Source organism: Aethalodelphis obliquidens, unplaced genomic scaffold (assembly GCF_003676395.1).
Source record: "Aethalodelphis obliquidens isolate GAN/ISIS:26980383/991018 unplaced genomic scaffold, ASM367639v1 scaffold18, whole genome shotgun sequence".
NCBI classification, from domain to species: Eukaryota; Metazoa; Chordata; class Mammalia; order Artiodactyla; family Delphinidae; genus Aethalodelphis; species Aethalodelphis obliquidens.
The window spans coordinates 14,950,911-14,974,238 of record NW_020837962.1 but is presented as its reverse complement, the minus strand read 5'-3'; the positions used below and the strand labels follow the sequence as shown (position 1 = coordinate 14,974,238).

General features: G+C 48.4%; 1 protein-coding gene across 2 annotated transcripts in view; it reads right to left on the bottom strand.

Annotated features, from left to right (window-relative positions):
• DTD1 (D-aminoacyl-tRNA deacylase 1) overlaps window positions 1–23,328 on the bottom strand; it is a 111,165-nt gene that overhangs the window by 76,838 nt on the left and 10,999 nt on the right. The window contains exon 4 of one of the 2 annotated variants that reach the window (XM_027118292.1): window positions 7,905–8,011. In XM_027118292.1, the coding sequence (XP_026974093.1) occupies window positions 7,905–8,011 (107 nt within the window). Of the gene's footprint in view, window positions 1–7,904; window positions 8,012–21,412; window positions 23,006–23,328 lie in introns of those variants that run through there. The other variant, XM_027118293.1, reaches the window with a different exon arrangement.

The following is a 23,328-nucleotide window of genomic DNA, read 5'->3' as shown; positions in this document are numbered from 1 at the left end:
TAGTGACCAGTGGGGGCTGGACTTTGCAGAGTGTCCTGACGCTCACACCACGGGATAAAAGATTTCCAACACGAGTCTTTTCTAGGGAAGCTCCGCTGGGGGTAGCAGAGCACCAGGGCAGCCGAGACCCTCCAGGGGCATCCAGATCCTGTCCACAGCTCTTGGCCACCTGCTGTAGGACCTCCTAAGTGCCCCCCGCCACCTTTGCCCCGGCCAGCTCTACAATCCAGTGTCAGCCAGCTCTGTGAACACACACACACACACACACGTAACCCTCTAGTAACCCTCCAGCTCGCTGCCACTAAAACCCACACTACTCACCCTGGCCATGAGGCTGGGGTCATGGCTCTGCCTTCGTGTCCACTCTCTCCCTGCACCCCCGACCTCCCCCTACCACTCCCCGGGGCTCTGCACCCGCCAGCCCCTCCGTCCAGCACACTCCTCCCCATCTCCACGTAGCGGCCCCCCAGCTCAGCATCCCCACCCCCAGCTCCTGTGCCTGAGGTGGCCCCTCCCAGCAGCCCTCTCTACACTTCTCCCAGCTTTGATTTCTTTATAATATCACAGTTTTAAATTATACTTGCTTGTGCCTGTTTCGCACTAGAATTAGAATGCAAGCACCACGAGGGCACAACTCTGCCCAGCGCTGTTCGCGATGCAAGGCCAGCAGCAGCGCGCACCCTGTGAATACCTGCTGGGGACAGACGAGTGGGTGGTAGGTAGGGGACTGGACAGATGGATGGACACAAGGTGGAAGGATAGATGGAGAAATGAACAAACACACTAACAAAGGAGAAACATGGCGGGTATTCAGTCCGTGGACCACACCACGCAGTGAGGGCTCAAAGGCAGGAAGGCCTTGCCTGGATGGCACTGAGGTGAGCACCTTGGATGAAGCAAGACAGCAACAGGTAGAGAGAGGGAGTTCATTTCAGGGGCATGACCAGGAACACAATATTCAAGAAACAGTGAATAACCTGCAGGAAACGAGTCCTACAGCTCAATGCGAAAAGCCTTTACCATAAACCCAACAAGTAATGCACCATAAAAGATGAACGTTTAACAGTGTCCCACGTGTGTTTAAACAAAAGTGATTAGTCAACTGCCCATGAAGCCTCGACATCATGCATTTCACTAAACTGCAATTCTCCAAGCAAAGACTGAGGTGCTGGTCATCCCCGGTTTTTATTCTAGTCCAATCAATAAGCCGACCAGTGAGTAAGGCATTCCATGTCTGGTACCCAAAAAACCAAGAGAACTATAAATTGCTTTTCAACTAAAAACTCTAAGAGGCTACAGCACTACAATCTCGCCCACACTTCGGGTTCATCTCTCTTAAGAAACAAGTTATTCCGCTAGCTCAGGCCTCAGTGCCGCTCAGCAGAGGGCCTGTCATACGTCACTAACGTGCTGAGCTGCTGTCGCTCTATCGACTTTTCCTGACACATCTGTAATTGCGTCGAGAAGGCCCCGTGCCCTGGGAATATTTCCATCGCCGCTGGGCGGGTGGGGGATGGGTACTGAGGGGCGGTGATGAATGCCAACGGCCTCATATGTGACCTCAATAATCAAGCCCAGCCAGCCTGCTTCCTGGCAGCTGCAGTAACACAGGTTGTAAAGTATTTTTAGACATTTCAGCTGGGGATGAAGCGTGGTCCAGAAGAGACCAACGCCTGGAGCAGATTAAAATGGCAACGTCCGACTGTCCAGTTGCCTCCGGCCCAGCAGTTCTTCTACATCAGTGTCCTTGGAGGGCACAGGAAGAACTGGTTAAACACACAAACCTGCTACTCTTCTGCCTTCCACGTCCATACACGCCAGGAACTCGGATTCAGAAAACCTGGGGGCGGAGGGTGGGGGGGGGGGGGGGGGGGTCCAAGACTCCTCCCTTTAATACAAACCCTCGGCGCTTACAGTGGGTGGTCCTGAGTGACTCTGGTGGACAGAGAACAGTAATCCCTGAACCCAACTGCTCCCAGCACCCCCCAAGCATCTTCACTTCCTTGGGGCCTTCGGAGGGTCTGATGAAAGCCCTGGAACCTCCCAGCAAAAGCACTGGCGTGCACAGGCACTAAGAAAACCTGGGTGAGCCCAGGGTGGTTCATGAACCCCTAAAAGCCCACGTGACCCAATTCACACCCCACCCTCCCATCCTGCCCTTATCTTAAAGAGAAATCAGGTTAAAAAAAAGATAAACCCTTGGTCAGTCAGGCTGACACATGTTGGCAAAACACCTCTGGGTAGTTAAGGGTTTTATCTATTGAGCAGTCCTTTTTAAAAAATTATAGGAAGAGCTTCACTTTTTATTTCCTTCATTTCCAGATCATTCTTCTCTCTCTGTTAGAAACGCAGATGTTTGAACAAGGCTTTCTACAAAATACCGCTGACTGGCCGAACATTTTTCTACAGTTACCCGAGACTGTGAAGCTCCTAATAACTTAGCTAAAAAGCTAAGAATTCCCAACGATAATTCTGAGTCTGGATGATTACATTACTGCTGTGCTCAATGTATAATCCCTGGTAGGATAAACTTTACCTCCCTCCCTTGGGAATAAAGAAAGATGCTAGTTAATCTTCAGTAGGCCAACTCAGTAAGGAGTTTTGTCTTTCTAGCACATCCCCAAATGAGATTAGAAGATTAAAATAACTAAGAATCTGCCCAAAACACATACACAGGAACAAACAAAACCCGTAAGCCTTAAATGTACTAACCCATTAGTGCCCTGAGAGAGTTATTTAAGGCAAAACAGATGTTTTTCTCTAGTTGGAGATTAAGAAATGTTGCATGTATCAAAGGTGGAAGAGGAGAAGATTGCAGTTTTTAATTTACCAGCCATATTCCAATAGCAGGAAACAAACTCTTTTCAGTTTTCACAATTTCGGTGACCCATTATGGACTGAAGAAGCAAAGATGAAGTTCTGTCGACTGATCAGTTCATCAATGGGTCTCCAGGCAGAGCCAGTCATGTATCTCTTGGAAAGGCTTCTTTTTAACTCTATGGTATATACTGAGTTAGGACAACCATCTATATAAAAACAAATTAAAATGCTAAAACAAAAGCAAGCCCTTGCAGCTCCCCAACTCAGAAGAAGCCAGCCTGGGTGGAAACTTCTATGAGGCTCCCAACCCTTCCCACCAGCCAGACACACACGCCCCGGGCATGGGCGCCCGTGCACTGATGGCACTCAGCAGGGGCCCTGGCTGCTCGAGCAGAGAAGCCCCCCAGCTTCCAAACCCGACCCTTGGCCGGATGGTTATGCAGGAAAGTGGATGTTCGCGCTGAAAGGATGAGAAAACCAGCAGTGATGCCCGTAGCCCCAGCGGTCTGGCAGGTGCCAGCACTGCCCCATCGGGAAGGCTTCCGTACAAGGTGAGGTCCCGGGACCCAAGGTCACCAGCACACCCATGGTGAAATGGTGACAAAGATGAACATGAGCAGCAACAAAAACTCTGTGATGAAGCTCTTGCTAAGTTCCCGCTTTTGTCTTAGTAACACTTCAGTATAAACAAGGCAGGACCCTCAGTCAACATTTGTCCAATAAATCAATGTGACACAATGAACCAGCGACTGGAGTGAAGGACAGGATCCAGTGCCACTGTGGCAACCAGACCCAGAAGCTTGCTCTGTGGCCTGGTTCAGGCCACGCAAAACCTCACACTGACACCAACAGAGACCGGGGAGTTCGCACCAGAGTTCAAGCCTAAAACAGGACGAAAAAGGGAATACGTACATTTAAATAAACGTTCTTCCATGAAGAAATGCAAACGTATGGGCATCAGTATAACTCTTTCTTATATTCAGAACACTTCTCGTTAGACCGTCGCTCATACTGAACTGTGCGGTAACTCAGACCCACCTTTGTGCACCTGCAGGGGGGCTGCCACCTGTGTCCTGGCCTGTCCTCTGCTTCACCTTCTGGATTCTGCAGCACGTGTTACTGAAAAGTACAGGTAAATGAGGCTGACCGGCGCTCCCTCCGCACCCCCTCTCTAGCCCACACATTTCCTCCTGACCCTACAGAAGCCACCAGTGTCTCAATCTCGACGTCCCAAGGTTTCAGGGCAAAGGGATGGGTGCTTGCTGATAAGACGAGTGCAGAGAAAGTTACAGGCGAAGTGAGGGTGATAATCAGAGAAGCATGAAATGAAAAGCTCTGGCACCATTCTTCACTGGTCAACTTATCCCAGAGATCTGTCAATAAACTCATGAGCCAATTCAAGGATGTGTATTTGAAAGTTCATTTTTTTCAGCTCATTCCAGCCTTTCATTTAGTGAGGTTTACAAGCCCACTAAATCTGTGAAAATATAAATACTTAATGGCAAAACTGTGAACTAGGTGAGCCCTGGGCCCCAGGAAAGAGCCCTCCAATTACTGAAATGCCCTCCTGGGCGGGGGAGGGGGGAGCCCCCACCTGCTCTCACCACGTGCAATCCCAACCATGTGAGACTCAGGAAAACACCCCCCACCAAGGGAAAGCAATTAAGATGAAAACAAGAGCAACAGTAAGTTTCTCCCCACAGGCCCGGGCTGGCAAGGGTGTTGAAATTTCCCTGTATCTAGCCACCCACAGAAGAACTCACGCACTAGCGATCTTCTCTAGGTTATAATCAGGATGTTCCTACCAGAACCATGTTCTTCCACAAAAGTGCAATGGGGAAGACAGCCTCTGTCTTCTGTCTGGTGGCCCTGCTACTGCTTCCACCCCCTGTTCTTTGAGGGATGTCCCTCAGAGCGAGCACTACCCATCTTCTCCCACTTTCTCTCCGTCGGGAACATCAGGGGACCCACACTGCAGCCCCTACTGCGCTGGGTGTGGTGCCCATGCAGCCATGGGAAATGTGCAGGGGCTGCCACTTCCAGACCCGAGCAGAGACCTGGTTAAGGCAGGCACACAACGAGCTGCCTTTACAAGACCAGTCTTCACCAGCAGTAGCTGCATGACCCATAAATAGAGCTCTGGGACTCTTAAAAACAGGAATTTAGCCCTATTTCAAGTGCAAGTTTGGAAACAACAACTGAGAATGCCTCCTCCCCCAACCTCACATCCTTAAAGGTCAGCAAAACCACCAGTCCCCCGGGAAGCCAGGCCAGCTCTGTGCCAACGGCAGTGCCAGAAGGACATTCACAGACACACAGCTCACGGGCCCAGGACACACGACTCCAGAACAAAGTGCACCCCAGGCTCAGCCCCAGGCAGTGAAAAAGACTCAGAGCAACGGGACGAGTGGCTGACGGGGGCTCACTGGGGTTGAGGGGTCAGAGGATACCCTCCGAGGAGGAGACAAACGCTGAGACCAGAGTCCAGAGGCAGGGGAAGTGGGGGTCTTGAGGGGGCTAGTGCAGAGCAGGCCACGAGCCACAGCAGCCAGGCACGTGGTTCAGGTTGGAACCCAGATGTCTCTGGAAGGCACTGAGGGGTTTAAGGCGGAGCATGAAGTGGTGTCCTTGTGATGTGTCCCAAGTTGTCGGACACTGTCCTTTACCCCCGTCACTGTCAAGAACCTTCCCGGTTTATGCTGCCCTGAATCTGTCCCCGGAGCAGGGACCGGGTCACGTCACTTCCTCCCCGCCCAACACACTGTCACACACTAAAAAGACACCTGATGCCTAAATACACACACACACACACACACACACGGGCCTACTGTAGAGCAGGGAGCTATATTCAATATCCTATAATGAACCATAATGGAAAAGAATATGACAAAGAATAGATATATGTATATGTATAACTGAATCACTCTTCTGTATGGCAGAAACTAACACAACATTGCAAATCAACTATACTTCAATTAGGAAAAAAAAAAGCTCACACACGCATTGTTCATTTGTTCAGGTTTAAAGAACCTGTATTTTTAAAACACAACACAAAAGTGAACAACTCAGCTATAAGCCCGAAGAGGAAGCCTGTTCTTACTGAAAGGGGGAAGGCAGACAGGCCACCCCAGAGCCCCCTGTGCCTGCCTACCAGTACCTCCTGACAGCTCGGGGACAGAGATCTGGGCAGTTTATAGGGTCTGAGGCTTCTGGAGTCCATTAACTAGAACAAGTAATTGAAACTGACTCAGGACAACTCCTGCATTTGAAGGGAAAGCTCCTAAAAGATTCAGAACTAACGAAACTAACTTTCTTACTGTAACAAGTTAGCATGGCCTGTTAATAAATTTAAAAAATGTTGTCTCTAGGGGCTTCCCTGGTGGCACATTGTTTGAGAGTCCTCCTGCCGATGCAGGGGACACGGGTTCGTGCCCCGGTCTGGGAGGATCCCACATGCCGCGGAGGTGGCCCGTGAGCCATGGCCGCTGAGCCTGCACATCCGGAGCCTGTGCTCCGCAACGGGAGAGACCACAACAGTGAGAGGCCCGCGTACCACAAAAAAAAAAAAAAAAAAAAAAAAAAAAAGTTGTCTTTTTCTTTATGGTAAAGAAGAGGGGGTGCTTGCTCAAGAAGGTTGAAGAGCCTAAAGATTTCATGTATTATTCTATCACTTCTAGAAAAATATTTAGAATGAAAAAAACTTGACTAAATTTTCTCTCCAAATACAGTTGAAGCAGAATAATAAATCAAAACAACGAAACAGTGATCAAATAAAAGCAGAGGGAGAACAGCCAGGGGGCAAGAGGAAACCGGGAGAGGCCGGTATCCTGCGAAACAAGGTAAAGATGAACCTGTCAAATGCACAACCTCAGTGTAACCACAGGGAAGGAAACCGAGGAACATTCTACAGAAGCAGCAGACCAAAGCCACGAGGACCGGGAAAGGCCATAAATACCACATGGGATCCCAGATTATCCTGAAACAGATGAAGGACGCTAGAGAAAACTAGTGAAACTTAAGTAAGGTTGTAGCGTCGCCAACAGTATTGTATCAATATTAATGTCAACATTTTGATGAGCAGACTGATTACATAAAACGGGATATTTAGGGGATACCGGGTAAAGGGCGTATGGAAACTCTGACTCTTTTCAACTTGCCTGTAAGTCTCAAGTTACATCAAAATAAAAAGTTTAATTTTTCATGTGGACTTTTCACTTGTGATTTTCTTTCATGTTATCAGTAATTCCAGGAACCTCAATTATCACCTTTCAAGCCCAGCACTACTGCGCCAGATGTGTTCCTGCTTCTCTATCAATCCAAAGGATCAGTAACATAAAAGAAAAGGTCTGTTCCCCTTGGAAATGATGACTTTGAACAGGTCACAGAGCTTTACGTTTACACAATACTCCCCACCACCCCTGCATCCTTCCACTTCGGTGTCCCAGAAGGCGGGGGCAGGGGGAGAACAGGGCTGCCCGCCCCCAGCTCTCACTCCTCCTGCCCTCCTGCCTCTCAAAGGCCACAGAGCAGCTGCATTAATTAAAGCCTTCAGAAGTGCTAAGCACCTATGAGAAGCACACAGCTCACAAGGACTAGCACAGATTTCCTTTCTCTAGTTTAATTAAATTTTTTCTGAAAGCTTACAGAGTTGGCAGCAAATCCAGGTCAGACGTTGCTTTAGAAAAATAAAGATTTACGAAGACCCTCAGGTGGCACATCTACCCACACCTGGGATAAACCCACTCCACGCAACCATTCCACACTCGGGAACCGGGTCCGGCCGAGGGGAGCCGTGCCGCTCCTCTGCTGCCACCCAGCGGCCTGTGGACGCCCAGGCACCTCGCCCAGGACCAGCCTGGAGGAGGACTGGGCTCTGGAATGGAGTCAGGTGGAGGCAAGGCCGCAGCACGGAGACGCGGGGCGACAGGTGCGTTCTCGGGAAGGGATGTAGCGAATAAACTCTAGGTTACTACGATGAGGCGTTTTCTCCACCTCAGACTCAGAAGTGCTCCAGGAAATAAATCAGGGTCAAAAGATGTTAGCGGCTCCCAGGAGACAGACCCAACCCTTGACTCTGGGCTTACCTGCTTTGGGTCGGAGGTAGCAGCACCAGGAGCCGGAGATTCCAGTTCAATGGTCACAGGCCCATCGTTCTGAATGTGAACTTGCATGTAGGCACCGAACTTGCCGTCTGTAAGAGCAATTCCAACGGTCACAAGAGTTGGAGACCTCAGATTAAAGCTAACCTCGATCAGTGTAATCAGAAACCCGGGAGCAGGACCGCCCAACTCCCCCCTCTGCGCCCCCGAGTAAGGAAAACACAAAACCACACGGCAGAGGGCCTCCGCAGGCTCTGCAGACCTGGCAAGAGGGCAGGGTCAGGGAAAACGTGGGTTAACAGGCCTGTGAGACACTGAGAAGGTAAAGTGTACAACCACTGTGGAGGTCAAGTTCAAGCTGAACAAACCCTACAAACCTGGAATTCCACTTTGGGGCGTCTGCTCTAGAATCTCTTATCCAAAAGGAGACAGCCAAGGGTGTTCACTCTGGCCGTGTTTATAAGAGAGAAAGTGGACCCAGTGTGACTGTCCTGGAGGGGAACCAATGCAGAATCTCTGCCTGAATTCTCCCACAGAATACCATTCGGCGGCCACACCTGTCAACGCAGCAAATCTCAAACACACAATGTGATCTTTAAACAGTGGCGAGGACACATCAGTGCAACACCATTTAGATGGTATGTTCAAACACCAAAACAAATTCTATCACTTGTGGAGAGAGATGCATGAAGAAACACGGCAGGAAGACGAACAGCAAAGGCAGGGCGGTAGCGACCTCCACACGGGCGGGGGGGCAGGGCAGTTGAGAGACACGTGAAGCACGAGACTGCCTGGCCAGTGAGCCCCCGGTGTCTGTTCTCTGCATGTTTCCTAACGAACGTTTTTAAACAAAGCAAACACAGTAGGCAAAGAGCTTAGGAGGCTCCCCCAGAACAACCTCCTACACGGCCCTGTGAGCGGCCGGCGGGCCCCTCTGTGTGAGACGCGGAGGGGGGTCCCTCACCGTGAGGCCAAAAGGCAGGTCAACCTACAGAAGGTCCCACAGGCCAGAGAACAGAGGGGACACCCCAGCGAGGCTGCAGAGCCATCCTGCTTCCCGGGGTGCATCCTCAAAGTGGCCACGGACCGCCCCAGAAATGAGCGCCTCTCCATGTCCTATTCCGAACCTTCTAACCCAAACCCACGCCAACTGTGTCCCATCAATCAAACAGTATCGAATCAACCCCCGAATTGACGCTGAATCGACGTTGAAGAACGCTGAATGATGCGCTTCACAAACGACGTCTGTAAAGAAAGCCCAGCACACGCTGAGAGCTGGCGCCGCGCAGTCATCCGAACGCTGCCTCCATCCACCCGAGAACTTCTGATGTGCACTGGGTCCAAACGCAGCTGATGACACATGCGGACACCTGCTCGAGGGACTGCACACCGTTCCTGATCAACCCAGCAGGGAGAAGGTGCCAGGTCCACAGCGTAAAGACAGTGTGAGCCCTTCTGCTACCTCCCACCATGAAGGAGTAGAGGGAGGGCGAGATCCATGCCCCGCTGAAGATTAACTCACAGCAATGAAGTGCCAGGCTCACTGCTGGAGACCAGAAGACCCTGCTCAGCTCAGGGGCGCGGACAGCCCGGCACTCATGCCCAGGGTCTCACAGGCGACAGGTGGGTGCAGGGTGGTGATGATGCGGCACCATTCAACCCTGAGGAATCCCGACCCTGGAGGTCAGAGTCCCCCCTTAGGGGATGAGGAGGGAATCAGAGGGGCTCCCTGGAGGAGGCTCCACCGGCTTCAGGATGTGAAGGGCAACAAGACTTGGACACAGCCCCCAACCAGCTCTGAGGCCTCGGCATCCCACCTGCACCACAGGGAGACCAATGAGAAGCCCTGGGTCATGGTGAAAGTTCAAGGAGGCCGAGCATAGAAGCACTCAGGGCCGCGGCCGGCACGTGCCTGTGCAGGATCAGGGTCTGCTCTCAGCATCACACTCGGGGACCACGCCTGCATGCCGGCCCTGGGGGTCACCATGCACCGCAGCAAGGATGGGCTCTCAGGACCTGGAGGAGGGAAACCTGTTTCATTTTGGTGCTCCCCACGCTCCCCTGGGCAGGGAGCCCTCGCTTCATGGGGTGGACGACCTCTGGAGGACAGGCTCACCTCCGGGGAGAGAGCCGACCTCTGGGGAGACAGGCCAACCCCTGGGGGACAGGCCAACCCCTGGGGGGACAGGCCGACCCCTGGGAGACAGGATGACCCCTGGGGAGATAGGCTGGCCTCCGGGAAGATGGCTGACCCCTGGGCAGACAGGCCGACCTCCAAGGAGACAGGCCGACCTCCGGAGGACAGGCCAATCTCTGGGGGACAGGCCGAGGAGAAGAGCAGCCCAGGACGGGCCTGAACCAGGAGCCCCTCCAGCTCCCTCCTCAGAGCAGCTCGGCTCCGGGGCTCTGGATACCAGACCCGCTGCAGCAGCAAGGGACTCCCACCAGCTCGACTCCGCCCCACCTGCTGGCACTCGCTCCGATGACCCTTGACCTCACAGAGGGTCTCAGCAGAACAGGCACAGACAGTAGCCCTGGAAACCGAGAGAAGACGAGCTGTGTGCCCTTTTTAGAGGCAAGAAGAATCTAGTTCCCACTGGGCAGCCAGTCGTGCTCAGATAACAGTGACTTGCTGTGACCTCCCATCAGATTAAAGTGGCCGCTCAAATCTACAGGGCTTTCGTGTTATGCATGTCAGAAGAGCTAAAAAGACATCAGCTGGGATGAAATCATGTGTTTAATTGCAAGCTACAATTAGGAGCAAATTTCAGCTCCTGCACTCCTCGGGGAAGCTGAAGGCAGACTCAGGAGGAAAGGAATTATTTCCGACCTTGAATTTCTGTTGTCAGGATATACGGCATATGCTTCACCGTGTTTATCATTCCAAGTAGCAAGAAATTTATTTTCTTTTCCTGTTTTTCTTCAGTTAAGAACAGAACTATTATCTGAATTTCCATTTGTACGGACAACAAATCCAAAGACATGTTTTGAGAGATCTTAAAATGGTAACATTCTTTTCCAGTCCACATCAAAGAGGAAAGCCCCCAAGAAAAATTACATTGGCCAGGGAAAATAAAAACATTGTTTTAAATAATCTTAAAAGACAGAAACATATCTACAAAACTACATCTAGGCTCCAGTGATGACATAACCAAGTCACTCTTAAATATAAGTCCCACATGTTTCCAGCAGGAAGACTCCCCACTGGGGCCAACCCTGCAGGGTCCAAGGGCTCTACCAGCCCCAAACCAGAGCGCCCCATTTACCTGCAAAGGCTGACTGCCTGCCACCACCCAACGAGAAGCCCTGCCCTGCCTCTCTGTGCCCCAGTCTGTTGCAGGATTACAGCAGGCCGGTCACCACAAGGAGGGTGCACGTGAGTTAGTACAGGCAGGGCACCAGGCCCAGAGCCCAGCAGTCAGCATGCAGGAAACCTGGTCCCTATCACTGCTATCACTCCTACCACTGTCCATGTGGTATATGGGCCAAGGGGCTGGGGGCGGGGGGGAGTATATGAACAAAAGGTGGGGGGGCGGGGGGGGGAATAGCAGAAAATGAAACTGAAGAAGATGCTTTTGAAGAAAACTGGGGAGAGCAGAAGACCCTGCACACAAGTGTTCTCTGTTCTCCAGGGCCGGCCCTGCGCAGCTGGGACCCAGCTGGGGCTCGGCCCACCTCCGCAGATGGTCCTGGACACCCGCACCAGACACTGAGCCTCAGGCCCGCCCATCTAAGCTCTCCACCAAAGGCGGCTCCCTCTGCTGTCAGGATGCATCCTCACCGCCCAGGCTTCCTCTCTGTTCTCCTTTCAACCTGTTCTGAGCCTGGGCACGCAGGGGAGAGGGGTTACTGATGGGGACCCCAACATCGAGTGACAGGCTGGGGACCAAGAAATCAAGCAAACGTGTGGAATCGGGGGCTCAAAATAAGCAGGTGGTGAGGCTAGGGCCATGGGGCTGGAGGAGTTTGGTCCCCGTGGGAGTGTGGCCCTGGGGGACGCATGGCGCTAGGGCAGCTCTGTCCGTTCTACAGAGTCCGATTGCTTCCTGGCCCCCAGCTCCCCAGAGAGCTCAGCCCAACCCAGGGGGGCACCACCACTGGGGTAAGGATCTAGCTCGAGGGGGCGTGGAGAGCAGAGACCAGGGCTCAAGGAACGGCATCTCCTAAGTACCTTGGCTGGGGAAATACTCAGTTGTCAGAAACAGGGTGCATTCCAGGCCCTTTGGATTTCTCAGAGCATGAGGGCCAGGCCCAGGTGGGCACATCAGAACCACCACCTGACTCCATGCCACATTCAGGGTCACAGAGGCCGCAGAACAGCAACCCTGACCGGAATCTTGAGGCTTCTCCCTGGGCCCAAGTCCCTCCCAACTGCCGGTCTCTGCTTGGCTCTACGGTGGTTCAGGCCTTGGAGGGAGACACCCGCTCTATGCAGCAGGCATCCGGGGACCAGGACTCCAGAGTAAGAGACACTGGGCGACAGGCCCTGTGGCCCAGGATGGAAAGTGCCCCCTCACAGGAAAGTGAGGGCACCTGTCCCCAAAGGGGAGTCCCCAATTCCAAACCGCAGACCTAAGAACAGGGGCAGCTTCTGTGCAAACGGACATTAAGATGGTAAATGCCTAGGACCAAAATTAACCCCTTGCTGGGAGGTTAAATTCTCATCCTAGCTGAAGCTCTGAAGTCACCCAACCTGCACGACAGGGAGGCTCAAGGCAAGGTCATCCCTGACCACCAGCTTTGCTCAGACTTCCCCGGGCTCTGCCGGTGTCCTCGGCGTCCTGCTGCCTGGGATACCTGTGTCCAAGGCTGCCCGGTCTCCTCACTGAGGCGCGAGAGAACGATGCAGTGTCTGAGGCCCTGAAGGGCCCAAGTGGACCTGTGTGTGACAGAGCCAGGCCAGGGCTCTGAAAGAACCTATTCCACCAGGCAGACTCCCCTCCACCGAGAGCAGCTGAGTGAGAAACCAGGGAGGGCAGCTTCTGAGCTCATCCGGCCAAGGGGTCTGATTTCAGACTTTAACTCCTTTAGACTTGAATATGACACAGAACTTAAACCTGATCTGTAACTTTTCCCTGGGACTGTGATAATGGGCGAGGGTTTATAGTTAAGCTCAGGTCCTCTCCATGTCATTGGCTTTTTATTCTGAGTTTCTCATGTATTTATTATTGGAATATATTAACACCGTCACTTCACCTCACTGCAGAACCTCTCGTGTGCTGGGCCAGGCCAAGGCTGGACACGGTTTAGGACACAGACTAGGGAAGAAGTCTTTCACCTTGGGAGCAGAGTGGCCCTGAAGGGGCTTCACAGCAAGGTTCTGACCCAATTCAGGGGCTCTGGGGACAAAAGACACACAGCAGGAACAGCCTCAGTGTTTAAAGATGGATTCAAAGGACTGAGCCTGTAAACTCTGACCCTCGTCCAGAGGGAGCCTCTGCTCCGGACCACCTGCCATCAGCTCCCGCCACCTCCTGGGCTAGAGCCCCAGGGCTCAAGTGGCCGGCAAGCCCCCCACCCCCATGGACACCTATATATGTAATGGTTCTTGTATCTGTTGTTGAGAAGACAGAGGGAATCCCAAAACGTTTCCCAAGCCTGAAAGCTTGTTCTAACCTGAGGATCAGCATCCGTGGGGAAGTGACTCACTCGGGCTGCTGTGGAGGCGGAAGACCCACTAGGGAGCTGTCGCGACAATTTGGGTGGGAGGAGAGGCGGCGGCCGGGCCGGGGGCCGCAGACGCCGTGTGTAGCTGCTGGATTCTGTGTGCATGTCAAAGGTCAGGCCCGCGGGAGCTGCTGATGGGGGAAAGAGGAGCCAAGCAAAAGTGAAGTTTGGGGCCTTAAATGCGCCTGTTAGGAAAGAAGACTGAAAGTACGTGAAATACGGAACCAGGAAAAGCAGCCAAATAAACGACACACACAAAAGGTACGCAGAATTTCGAAAGTGAAGATTAAGGGAAAATAAAAAATATCAAACAAAAAAATATAACCAGACTTGATAAATTAAGAGCTAGTTTTCTGAAAAAATAGTAAAAACTCTGATAGAGAGCAAAGGGGGAAAATACATCTATCAAACCACAATGAGAAAAGGGGATGATTCTAGATGCAGAGATCATTCTAAATCACCCCGCAAAAAAATCTGTACGCCTCTTCCTGATGCATTTGAAACTCCAGACGGATAGGAGACACAGGCAAACTGCCTACAGGGGCTCAAGGGTCCTGGGAATCCTGACCAGGGCCGTGACCAAGGAAGACCACCCAAAGGGCTGGTCCGACAAGATCTATTAAAATAGATACTTCTGGGGCTTCCCTGGTGGCGCAGTGGTTGAGACTCCGCCTGCCGATGCGGGGGACACGGGTTCGTGCCCTGGTCCAGGAAGATCCCACATGCCGCGGAGCGGCTGGGCCCATAAGCCATGGCCGCTGAGCCTGCGCGTCCGGAGCCTGTGCTCCACAACGGGAGAGGCCACAACAGTGAGAGGCCCGCGTACCGGTAAAAAACAAACAAACAAACAAAAAAACAGATACTTCCTGTTGATTAAATTGGTCCAGACCAACGGAAAACGATGAAAAGCCTTCCAATTTATCCTGCAAGGCTAGTATTACCCTAATATAAAAACTGGATATACAAAAAAAAAAGCATAGCCCACTTTCGCCTTTGAATACAGAGGCAAAAAACTGTACAGGGACGTGTGGGCAGTTTCTCACAGGCACACACACCAGAGGAACACGGTGCAGTGACCAGTGAAGGGTGAGTCGGCACAGCTCCTGATTAGGAAGGGCATTCACCAGGTTAAAACTTAGAGAAAAAGACACTGGAAAAAAATCAACTCCCCTTCCTTTAAAAATGAAACACTTGGCTAGCAAGGGAAGCTCGCTCCTTTGAACTGGAGAGACTATGTGGTGACCTGCTTTTTTCACAGTCGGGTAACGAAGGCACCCTGATGACCTTCCCCGCCTCCCAGGCAGCAGAGCTGACACTTAAAAAGATGGACCGACTGGGCAAACACCTCAGTGATAACTGCTGCAGCAAAGACCAGGGATGAAGATAAAATCAGTGGGCGGGGTGTGTTGGATATCAGGATATTGGCACAGTCTCACAGTATCTCCACACAGGATATTTACACAAAGAGGAAAAGAATAACTTGACCAGAGAGAAATCTGCCAAATAAGCAGACTAATCGACAGCAGGTACCCAGGATCTAATGTACAAGACCACCTCCGTGGTGTTCCTGCCAAAACGCACAACCTGAACCTAACGTCGAGAAGACTTCAGGCAAACACATGCTGCGGGACACGGACAGACAAACTGACCAAACAAGTCACCCTTCAGAAGTGGCCACAAAAGACAAGGAAGGACCCAGGAACCGTCACCCCCGGAAGAGACTAAGGAAGAGACGCAACAACCAAGTGCAACGTGGGTTCTGGACTGGATCCTGGGACCAGGAAAACGACGCCAGTGGGAACACTGGCAGAATTCAAACAAGGTCTGTAGTTCATTCGACAGTGCTTCAGCAAAGTTAATTTCCTGGTCTTATTAAGTGCACTGTGGCCGTGTCAAATATTATCAACAGAAGCTGGAGGAAATACACTATTGTTTTAAATTGGAGTATAACTGCTTTACAATGCTGTGTTAGTTTCTGCTGTACAATGAAGTGAATCAGCTATATGTATACATATATCCCCTCCCTCTTGGACCTCCCTCCCACCTCCCCACCCCCAATCCCACCCATCTAGGTCATCACAGAGCACCGAGCTGAGTTCCCTGTGCTATGCAGCAGGCTCCCACTAGCTATTTTACACATGGTAGTGTGTTTACGTCAAACCTAATCTCCCAATTCGTCCCACCCTCCCCTTCCCCCTCTGTATCCACATCTCCATTCTCTATGTCTGCGTCTCTATTCCTGCCCTACAAATAGCTTCATCTGTACCATTTTTCTAGATTCCACATATATGTGTTAATATATTTGTTTTTCTCTTTCTGACTAACTTCACTCTGTATGAGTCTCTAGGTCTATCCACATCTCTACAAATGACCCAATTTCGTTCCTTTTTATGGCTAATACTCCATTGTACTGGGTTGGCCAAAAAGTTCGTTCAGGCTTGATAACATCTTACAGAAAAACCTGAATGAACTTTTTGGCCAACTCAATTACATGTACCACCACATCTTTATCCATTCCTCTGTTGATGGACATTTAGGTTGCTTCCATGTCCTGGCTATTGTAAATAGGGCTGCAAAGAACACTGGGATACATGTGTCTTTTTGAATTATGGTTTTCTCAGGGTGTATGCCCAGTAGTGGGACTGCTGGGTCATATGGTAGTTCTATTTTTAGTTTTGTAATGAACCTCCATACTGTTCTCCATAGCAGCTGTATCAATTTACATTCCCACCAAAAGTGTAGGAGGGTTCCCTTTTCTCCACACCCTCTCCAGAAATTATTGTTTGTAGATTTTCTGATGACACCCATTCTGACTGGTGTGAGGTGATACCTCATTACAGTTTTGATCTGCATTTCTCTAATAATTAGTGATGATGAGCATCTTTTCATGTGCCTCTTGGCCATTGGTATGTCTTCTTTGAAGAAATGTCTAGGTCTTCCACCCATTTTTCAATTTGGTTGTTTTTTTTTTATATTGAGCTGCCCAAGCTGTTTGTATATTTTGAAGATGAATCCTTTGTCAGTTGCTTCATTGCAAATATTTTCTCCCATTCTGAGGGTTGTCTTTTCGTCGTTATGGTTTCCTTTGCTGTGCAAAAGCTTTTAAGTTTCATTAGGTCCCATTTATTTATTTTTGTTTTTATTTCCATTACTCTAGGAGGCGGATCAAAAAAGATCTTGCTGTGATTTATGTCAAAGAGTGTTCTTCCTATGTTTTCCTCTAAGAGTTTTATAGTGTCCGGTCTTAACATTTAGGTCTCGAATCCATTTTGAGTTTATTTTTGTGTATGGTGTTACAGAGTGTTCTAATTTCATTCTTTTACATGTAGCTGTCCAGTTTTCCCAGCACCACTTATTGAAGAGACTGTCTTTTCTCCATTGTATATGCTTGCCTCCTTTGTCATAGATTAGTTGACCATAGGTGCGTGGGTTTATCTCTGGGCTTTCTATCTTGTTGCATTGATCTATGTTTCTATTTTTGTGCCAGTACCATTTTGTCTTGATTACTGTAGCTTTGTAGTATAATCTGAAGTCAGGGAGTCTGATTCCTCCAGCTCCGTTTTTTCCCCTCAAGACCGCTTTGGCTATTCAGGATCTTTTCTGTCTCCATACAAATTTTAAGATTTTTTGTTCTAGTTCCGTAAAAACTGCCACTGGTAATTTGATAGGGATTGCATTGAATTTGTTAGATTGCTTTGGGTAGTATAGTCATTTTCACAATATTGATTCTTCCAATCCAAGAACATGGTATATCTCTCCATCTGTTGGTATCATCTTTAATTTCTTTCATCAGACTGATAGTTTTCTGCATACGGGTCTTTTGTCTCCCTAGGTAGGTTTATCCTAGGTATTTTATTCTTTTTGTTGCAATGGTAAATGGGAGTGTTTCCTTAATTTCTCTTTCAGATTTTTCATCATTAGTGTATAGGAATGCAAGAGATTTCTGTGCATTAATTTTGTACCCTGAAACTTTACCAAATTCACTGATTAGGTCTAGTAGTTTTCTGGTGGCATTTTTTCTCTATGTATACTATCGTGTCATCTGCAAACAGTGCCGGTTTTATTTCTTCTTTTCCAATTTGTATTCCTTTTATTTCTTTTTCTTCTCTGATTGCCGTGGCTAGGACCTCCAAAACTATGTTGAATAACAGTGGTAGGAGTGGACATCCTTGTCCTGTTCCTGATCTTAGAGGAAATGCTTTCAGTTTTTCACCATTGAGAATGATGTCTGCTGTGGGTTTGTCATATATGGCCTTTATTATGTTGAGGTAGGTTCCCTCTATGCCCACTTTCTGGAGAGTTTTTATCATAAATAGGTGTTGAATTTTGTCAACAGCTTTTTCTGCATCTATTGAGATGATATTCTTCAGTTTGTTGGTATGGTGTATCACATTGATTGATTTGCGTATATTGAAGAATCCTTGCATCCCTGGGTTAAATTCCACTTCATCATGGTGTATGATCCTTTTAATGTGTTGTTGGATTCTGTTTGCTAGTATTTTGTTGTGGATTTTTGCGTCTATATTCATCAGTGATATTGGTCTGTAGCTTTCTTTTTTTGTAGTATCTTTGTCTGGTTTTGGTATCAGGGTGATGGTGGCCTCATAGAATGAGTTTGGGGGAGTTCCTTCCTCTGCAATTTCTTGGAAGAGTTTGAGAAGGATGGGTGTTACCTCTTCTCTAAATGTTTGATAGAATTCATCTGTGAAGCCATCTGGTCCTGGACTTTTGTTTGTTGGAAGATTTTTAATCAGTTTCAATTTCATTACTTGTGGTCTGTTCATATTTTCTATTTATTCCTGGTTCAGTCTTGGAAGGTTATACCTTTCCAAGAATTTGTCCATTTCTCCCAGGTTGTCCATTTTAGTGGCATACAGTTGCTTGTAGTAGTCTCTTAGGATGCTTTGTATTTCTACGGTGTCTGTTTTTTTTTTTTTTTGCGGTACGCGGGCCTCTCACTGTTGTGGCCTCTCCCGTTGCGGGGCACAGGCTCGGGACGCGCAGGCTCAGTGGCCATGGCTCACGGGCCCAGCCGCTCCGCGGCATGTGGGATCTTCCCGGGCCGGGGCACGAACCCGTGTCCCCTGCATCGGCAGGCGGACTCTCAACCACTGCGCCACCAGGGAAGCCCTATGGTGTCTGTTTTAACTTCTCCTTTTTCATTTCTAATTTTATTGATTTGAGTCCTCTCTCTTTTTCTTGATGAGTCTGGCTAATGGTTTATCAATTTTTTTTATCTTCTCAAAGAACCAGCTTTTAGTTTTATTGATCTTTGCTATTGTTTTCTTTGTTTATATTTCATTTATTTCTTCTCTGATCTTTATGATTTTTCCTTCTGCTAACCTTGGGTTTTGTTTGTTCTTCTTTGTCTAGTTCCTTTAGGAGTAAGGTTAGATTGTTTGAGATTTTTCTTGTTTCTTGAGGTAGGCTTGTATATCTATAAACTTCCCTCTTAGAACTGCTTTTGTTACATCCCATAGGTTTTGGATCATTTTGTTTTCATTGTTATTTGTCTCTAGGTATTTTTTGATTTCCTCTTTGATTCCTTCAGTGATCTCTTGGTTATTCAGTAACGTATTGTTTAGCCTCCATGTGTTTGTGTTTTTTACGTTTTTTTCCCTGTAATTCATTTCTAATCTCATAGCGTTGTGGTCAGAAAAGATGCTTGACATGATTTCAATTTTCTTAAATTTACTGTGGCTTGATTTGTGACCCAGGATGTGACCTATCCTGGAGAATGTTCCGTGAGCACTTGGCAAGAAAGTGTAATCTGCTGTTTTTGGATGGAATGTCCTATAAATATCAATTAAATCCACCTGGTCTATTGTGTCATTTAAAGCTTCTGTTTCCTTATTTATTTTCATTTTGGATGATCTGTCCATTGGTGTAAGTGAGGTGTTAAAGTCCCCCACTATTATTGTATTACTGTCGATTTCCTCTTTTATAGCTGTTAGCACTTGCCTTATGTATTGAGGTGCTCCTGTGTTGGGTGCATATATATTTATAATTGTTATATCTTCCTCTTGGATTGATCCCTTGATCATTATGTAGTGTCCCTCCTTGTCTCTTGTAACATTCTTTATTTAAAAGTCTATTTTGTCTGATATGAGTATGCTACTCCAGCTTTCTTTTGATTTCCATTTGCATGGAATATCTTTTTCCATCCCCTCACTTTCAGTCTGTATGTGTCCCTAGGTCTGAAGTGGGTCTCTTGTAGACAGCATATATATGGGTCTTGTTTTTGTATCCACTCAGCAAGCCTGTGTCTTTTGGTTGGAGCATTTAATCTATTCATGTTTAAGTTAATTATCGATATGTATGTTCCTATGACCATTTTCTTAATTGTTTTGGGTTTGTTTTTGTAGGTCCTTTTCTTCTCTTGTGTTTCCCACTTAGAGAAGTTCCTTTAGCATTTGTTGTAGAGCTGGTTTGGTGGTGCTGAATTCTCAGCTTTTGCTTATCTGTAAAGCTTTTGATTTCTCCATCGAATTTGAATGAGATCCTTGCCAGGTAGAGTAATCTTGGTTGTAGGTTCTTCCCTTTCATCACTTTCAGTGTATCATGCCACTCCCTTCGGGCTTGTAGAGTTTCTGCTGAGAAATCAGCTGTTAACCTTATGGGAGTTCCCTTGTATGTTATTTGTCGTTTTTCCCTTGCTGCTTTCAATAAGTTTTCTTTGTCTTTAATTTTTGCCAATTTGATTACTATGTGTCTCGGCATGTTTCTCCTTGGCTTTATCCTGTATGGGACTCGCTGCGCTTCCTGGACTTGGGTGGCTATTTCCTTTCCCGTGTTAGGGAAGTTTTCGACTATAATCTCTTCAAATATTTTCTTGCGTCCTTTCTCTCTCTCTTCTCCTTCTGGGACCCCTATAATGCGAATGTTGTTGCATTTAATGTTGTCCCAGAGGTCTCTTAGGCTGTCTTCATTCCTTTTCATTCTTTTTTCTTTATTCTGTTCCCCAGCAGTGAGTTCCATCATTCTGTCTTCCAGGTCACTTATCCGTTCTTCTGCCTCAGTTATTCTGCTATGGATTCCTTCTAGTGTAGTTTTCATTTCAGTTATTGTATTGTTCATCTCTGTTTGTTTGTTCTTTAATTCTTCTAGGTCTTTGTTAAACATTTCTTGCATCTTCTCGATCTTTGCCTCCATTCTTTTCCCAAGGTCCAGGATCATCTTCACTCATTATTCTGAATTCTTTTTCTGGAAGGTTGCCTATCTCCACTTCATTTAGTTGTTTTTCTGGGGTTTTATCTTGTTCCTTCACCTGCTACATAGTCCTCTGACTTTTCATCTTGTCTATCGTTCTGTGAATGTGGTTTTTGTTCCACAGGCTGCAGGATTGTAGTTCTTCTTGCTTCTGCTGTCTGCCCTCTGGTGGATGAGGCTATCTAAGAGGCTTGCCTCCTTTGTTGCTTTTAATATTTTTCCTTTGAATTTAATTTTTGTTAGTTTGATTAATATGTGTCTCGGCATGTTTCTCCTTGGGGTTATCCATATGGGCCTCTCTGAGCTTCCTGGACTTGTGGGTGACTATTTCCTGTCCCATGTTAGGTTTCTGAATGTAATCTATTCAAATATTTTCTCAGATCCTTTCTCTTTCTCTTTTCCTTCTGGGACCCCTATAATCTGAATGTTGGTGCGTTTAATGTTGTCCCAGAGGTCTCTGAGACTGTCCTCATTTCTTTTCATTCTTCTTCTTTATTCTGCTCCTCAGTAGTTATTTCCACCATTCTATCTTCCAGCTTACTTATTCGTCCTTCTGCCTCAGTTATTCTGCTATTGATTCCTTCTAGTGTATTTTTCATTTCAGTTATTGTGTTGTTCATCACTATTTGTTTGTTCTTTAGTTCTTCTAGGTCCCTGTTAAACATTTCTTGTATTTTCTCGATCCATGCCCCCATTCTATTTCCGAGATTTTGGATCTTGTTTACTATCCTTACTCTGATTTTTCAGGTAGACTGCCTATTTCCTCTTCATTTATTTGATCGTGTAGGTTTTTACCTTGCTCCTTCATCTGTAACATATTTTTTGTCATCTCATTTTTCTTGATGGGTGGGGCTGTGTTCCTGTGTTGTTGGTTGTTTGGCCTGAGGCACCCAGCAGTGGTGTTTGCAGTCAGTTGGGCAGAGCCAGGTCTTGGTGCCGAGATGAGGACCTCTGAGAGAGCTCACACCGATTAAGATTCTCTGGGGTCTGAGGTTCTCTGTTAGTCCAGAGGTTTGGACTCAGTGCTCCCAGTATAGGAGCTCAGGCCCAATCCCCAGCCTAGGAACCAAGACCCCCTCAAGCCGTGCAGCATGGCAAAACGAAAAGCAACAAAAAGGCTGGGGAGGTCCAGGCTGGAAGAGAAATTCAGGAGTCACCAGCACATGGACGGCTTTTAAGAATTTAATTTTTTTATTTTATTTTATTTTATTTTTTATTTTATTTTATTTTTTATGCGGCTTGAAGGATCCTAGTTCCCTGACCAGAGATCGAACCTGTGCCCCCTGCAATGGAAGTGTGGAGTCCTGGAACACCAGAGAATTCCCTAGATGGCTTTTAAAAGCCATTGGACAAGATGCCCAAGGGCCCAGTGTAAATGAGAAAAGTTCAAAGGCCAGAGCCCTCTAATGTTACAAAGCCGAGGAAGTAGGAAGAAGTAACCAAGAACTGAGAAGGGGCAATCGGTGAAGCAGGAGGAAAAGCAGGAGAGTGCGGAGTCCTAAACACCCAGTGAAGGACTACTGTCCCACAGAGGAGGGAGGAAGCAACAGGACTAAACCTGCTGATGGGCCGCTGAGCTGAGGATGAGAACTAACCTGGCCAAGTGGAGGGCATGGTGCCTTGCCAAGAGCAGCTACAGCAGTGAGAGGGGCAAAGGCGGACTGGAGTGGGATGGGGGCAGACAGCCCTCCACAGACCACGCAGTCAAGTGAAGCAGAGAACTGGGGCAGGAGCTGGAGGTGGGGCTGACAGGCTGTCTCCATGATGGGAGGACCAACAGCAGATCTGCAAGCTGGTGGGGATGGTCTGGGCATGGGGGAGCAAAACCGACTCAGAGACAGAAGAGGGGGCAGAAGAACGTCCCTGCTCAGTCCCTGCACAGGTGAGAGCATGGGGTCAGCCACCTCGAAGGAAGGCAGGCTGGTTCCTGGTGCAGATGCCAGCAGGTGGAGCAGACGGAATTCTGGAAGTTCTCTTCTGAGTGCTTCCATTTTCTCAGGAAAATGGGAAGTAAGGTCAATAGCTAAGGTGAGGATGGAGCTTTCAGGAGAGAGAACAGTCGAGTGAATGAACAGGCCGATGTATCACAATTGCTGAGCCACCTTGCAGGTCAAGGTCATGACCGTGAGGCCAGTTGATGTGGATGTTGTCTCCAGCCACATTCAGCTGCACGGGCCCAGGGTAGGCTGAGGGCTGGCGTCCTGCCAGGGCTGCAGTTTGTCCCAAAAAACAGTTAAGGGAGGTAAGGAAATATGCTAAGAGTAATTATTATCATGAAACAAAGGCATTATGAATTTATAAATTTAATGCAAATCAAATAAAAATAACAGATTATTTTCTGGAACTAGACAAGCTGATTTTAAAATGCATATAGAAAAATAACAATTAAGAATAGCTAGGGGTGGGCTTCCCTGGTGGCACAGTGGTTGAGAGTCCGCCTGCCGATGCAGGGGACGCGGGTTCGTGCCCTGGTCCGGGAAGATCCCACATGCCATGGAGCAGCTGGGCCTGTGAGCCATGCCGCTAAGCCTGC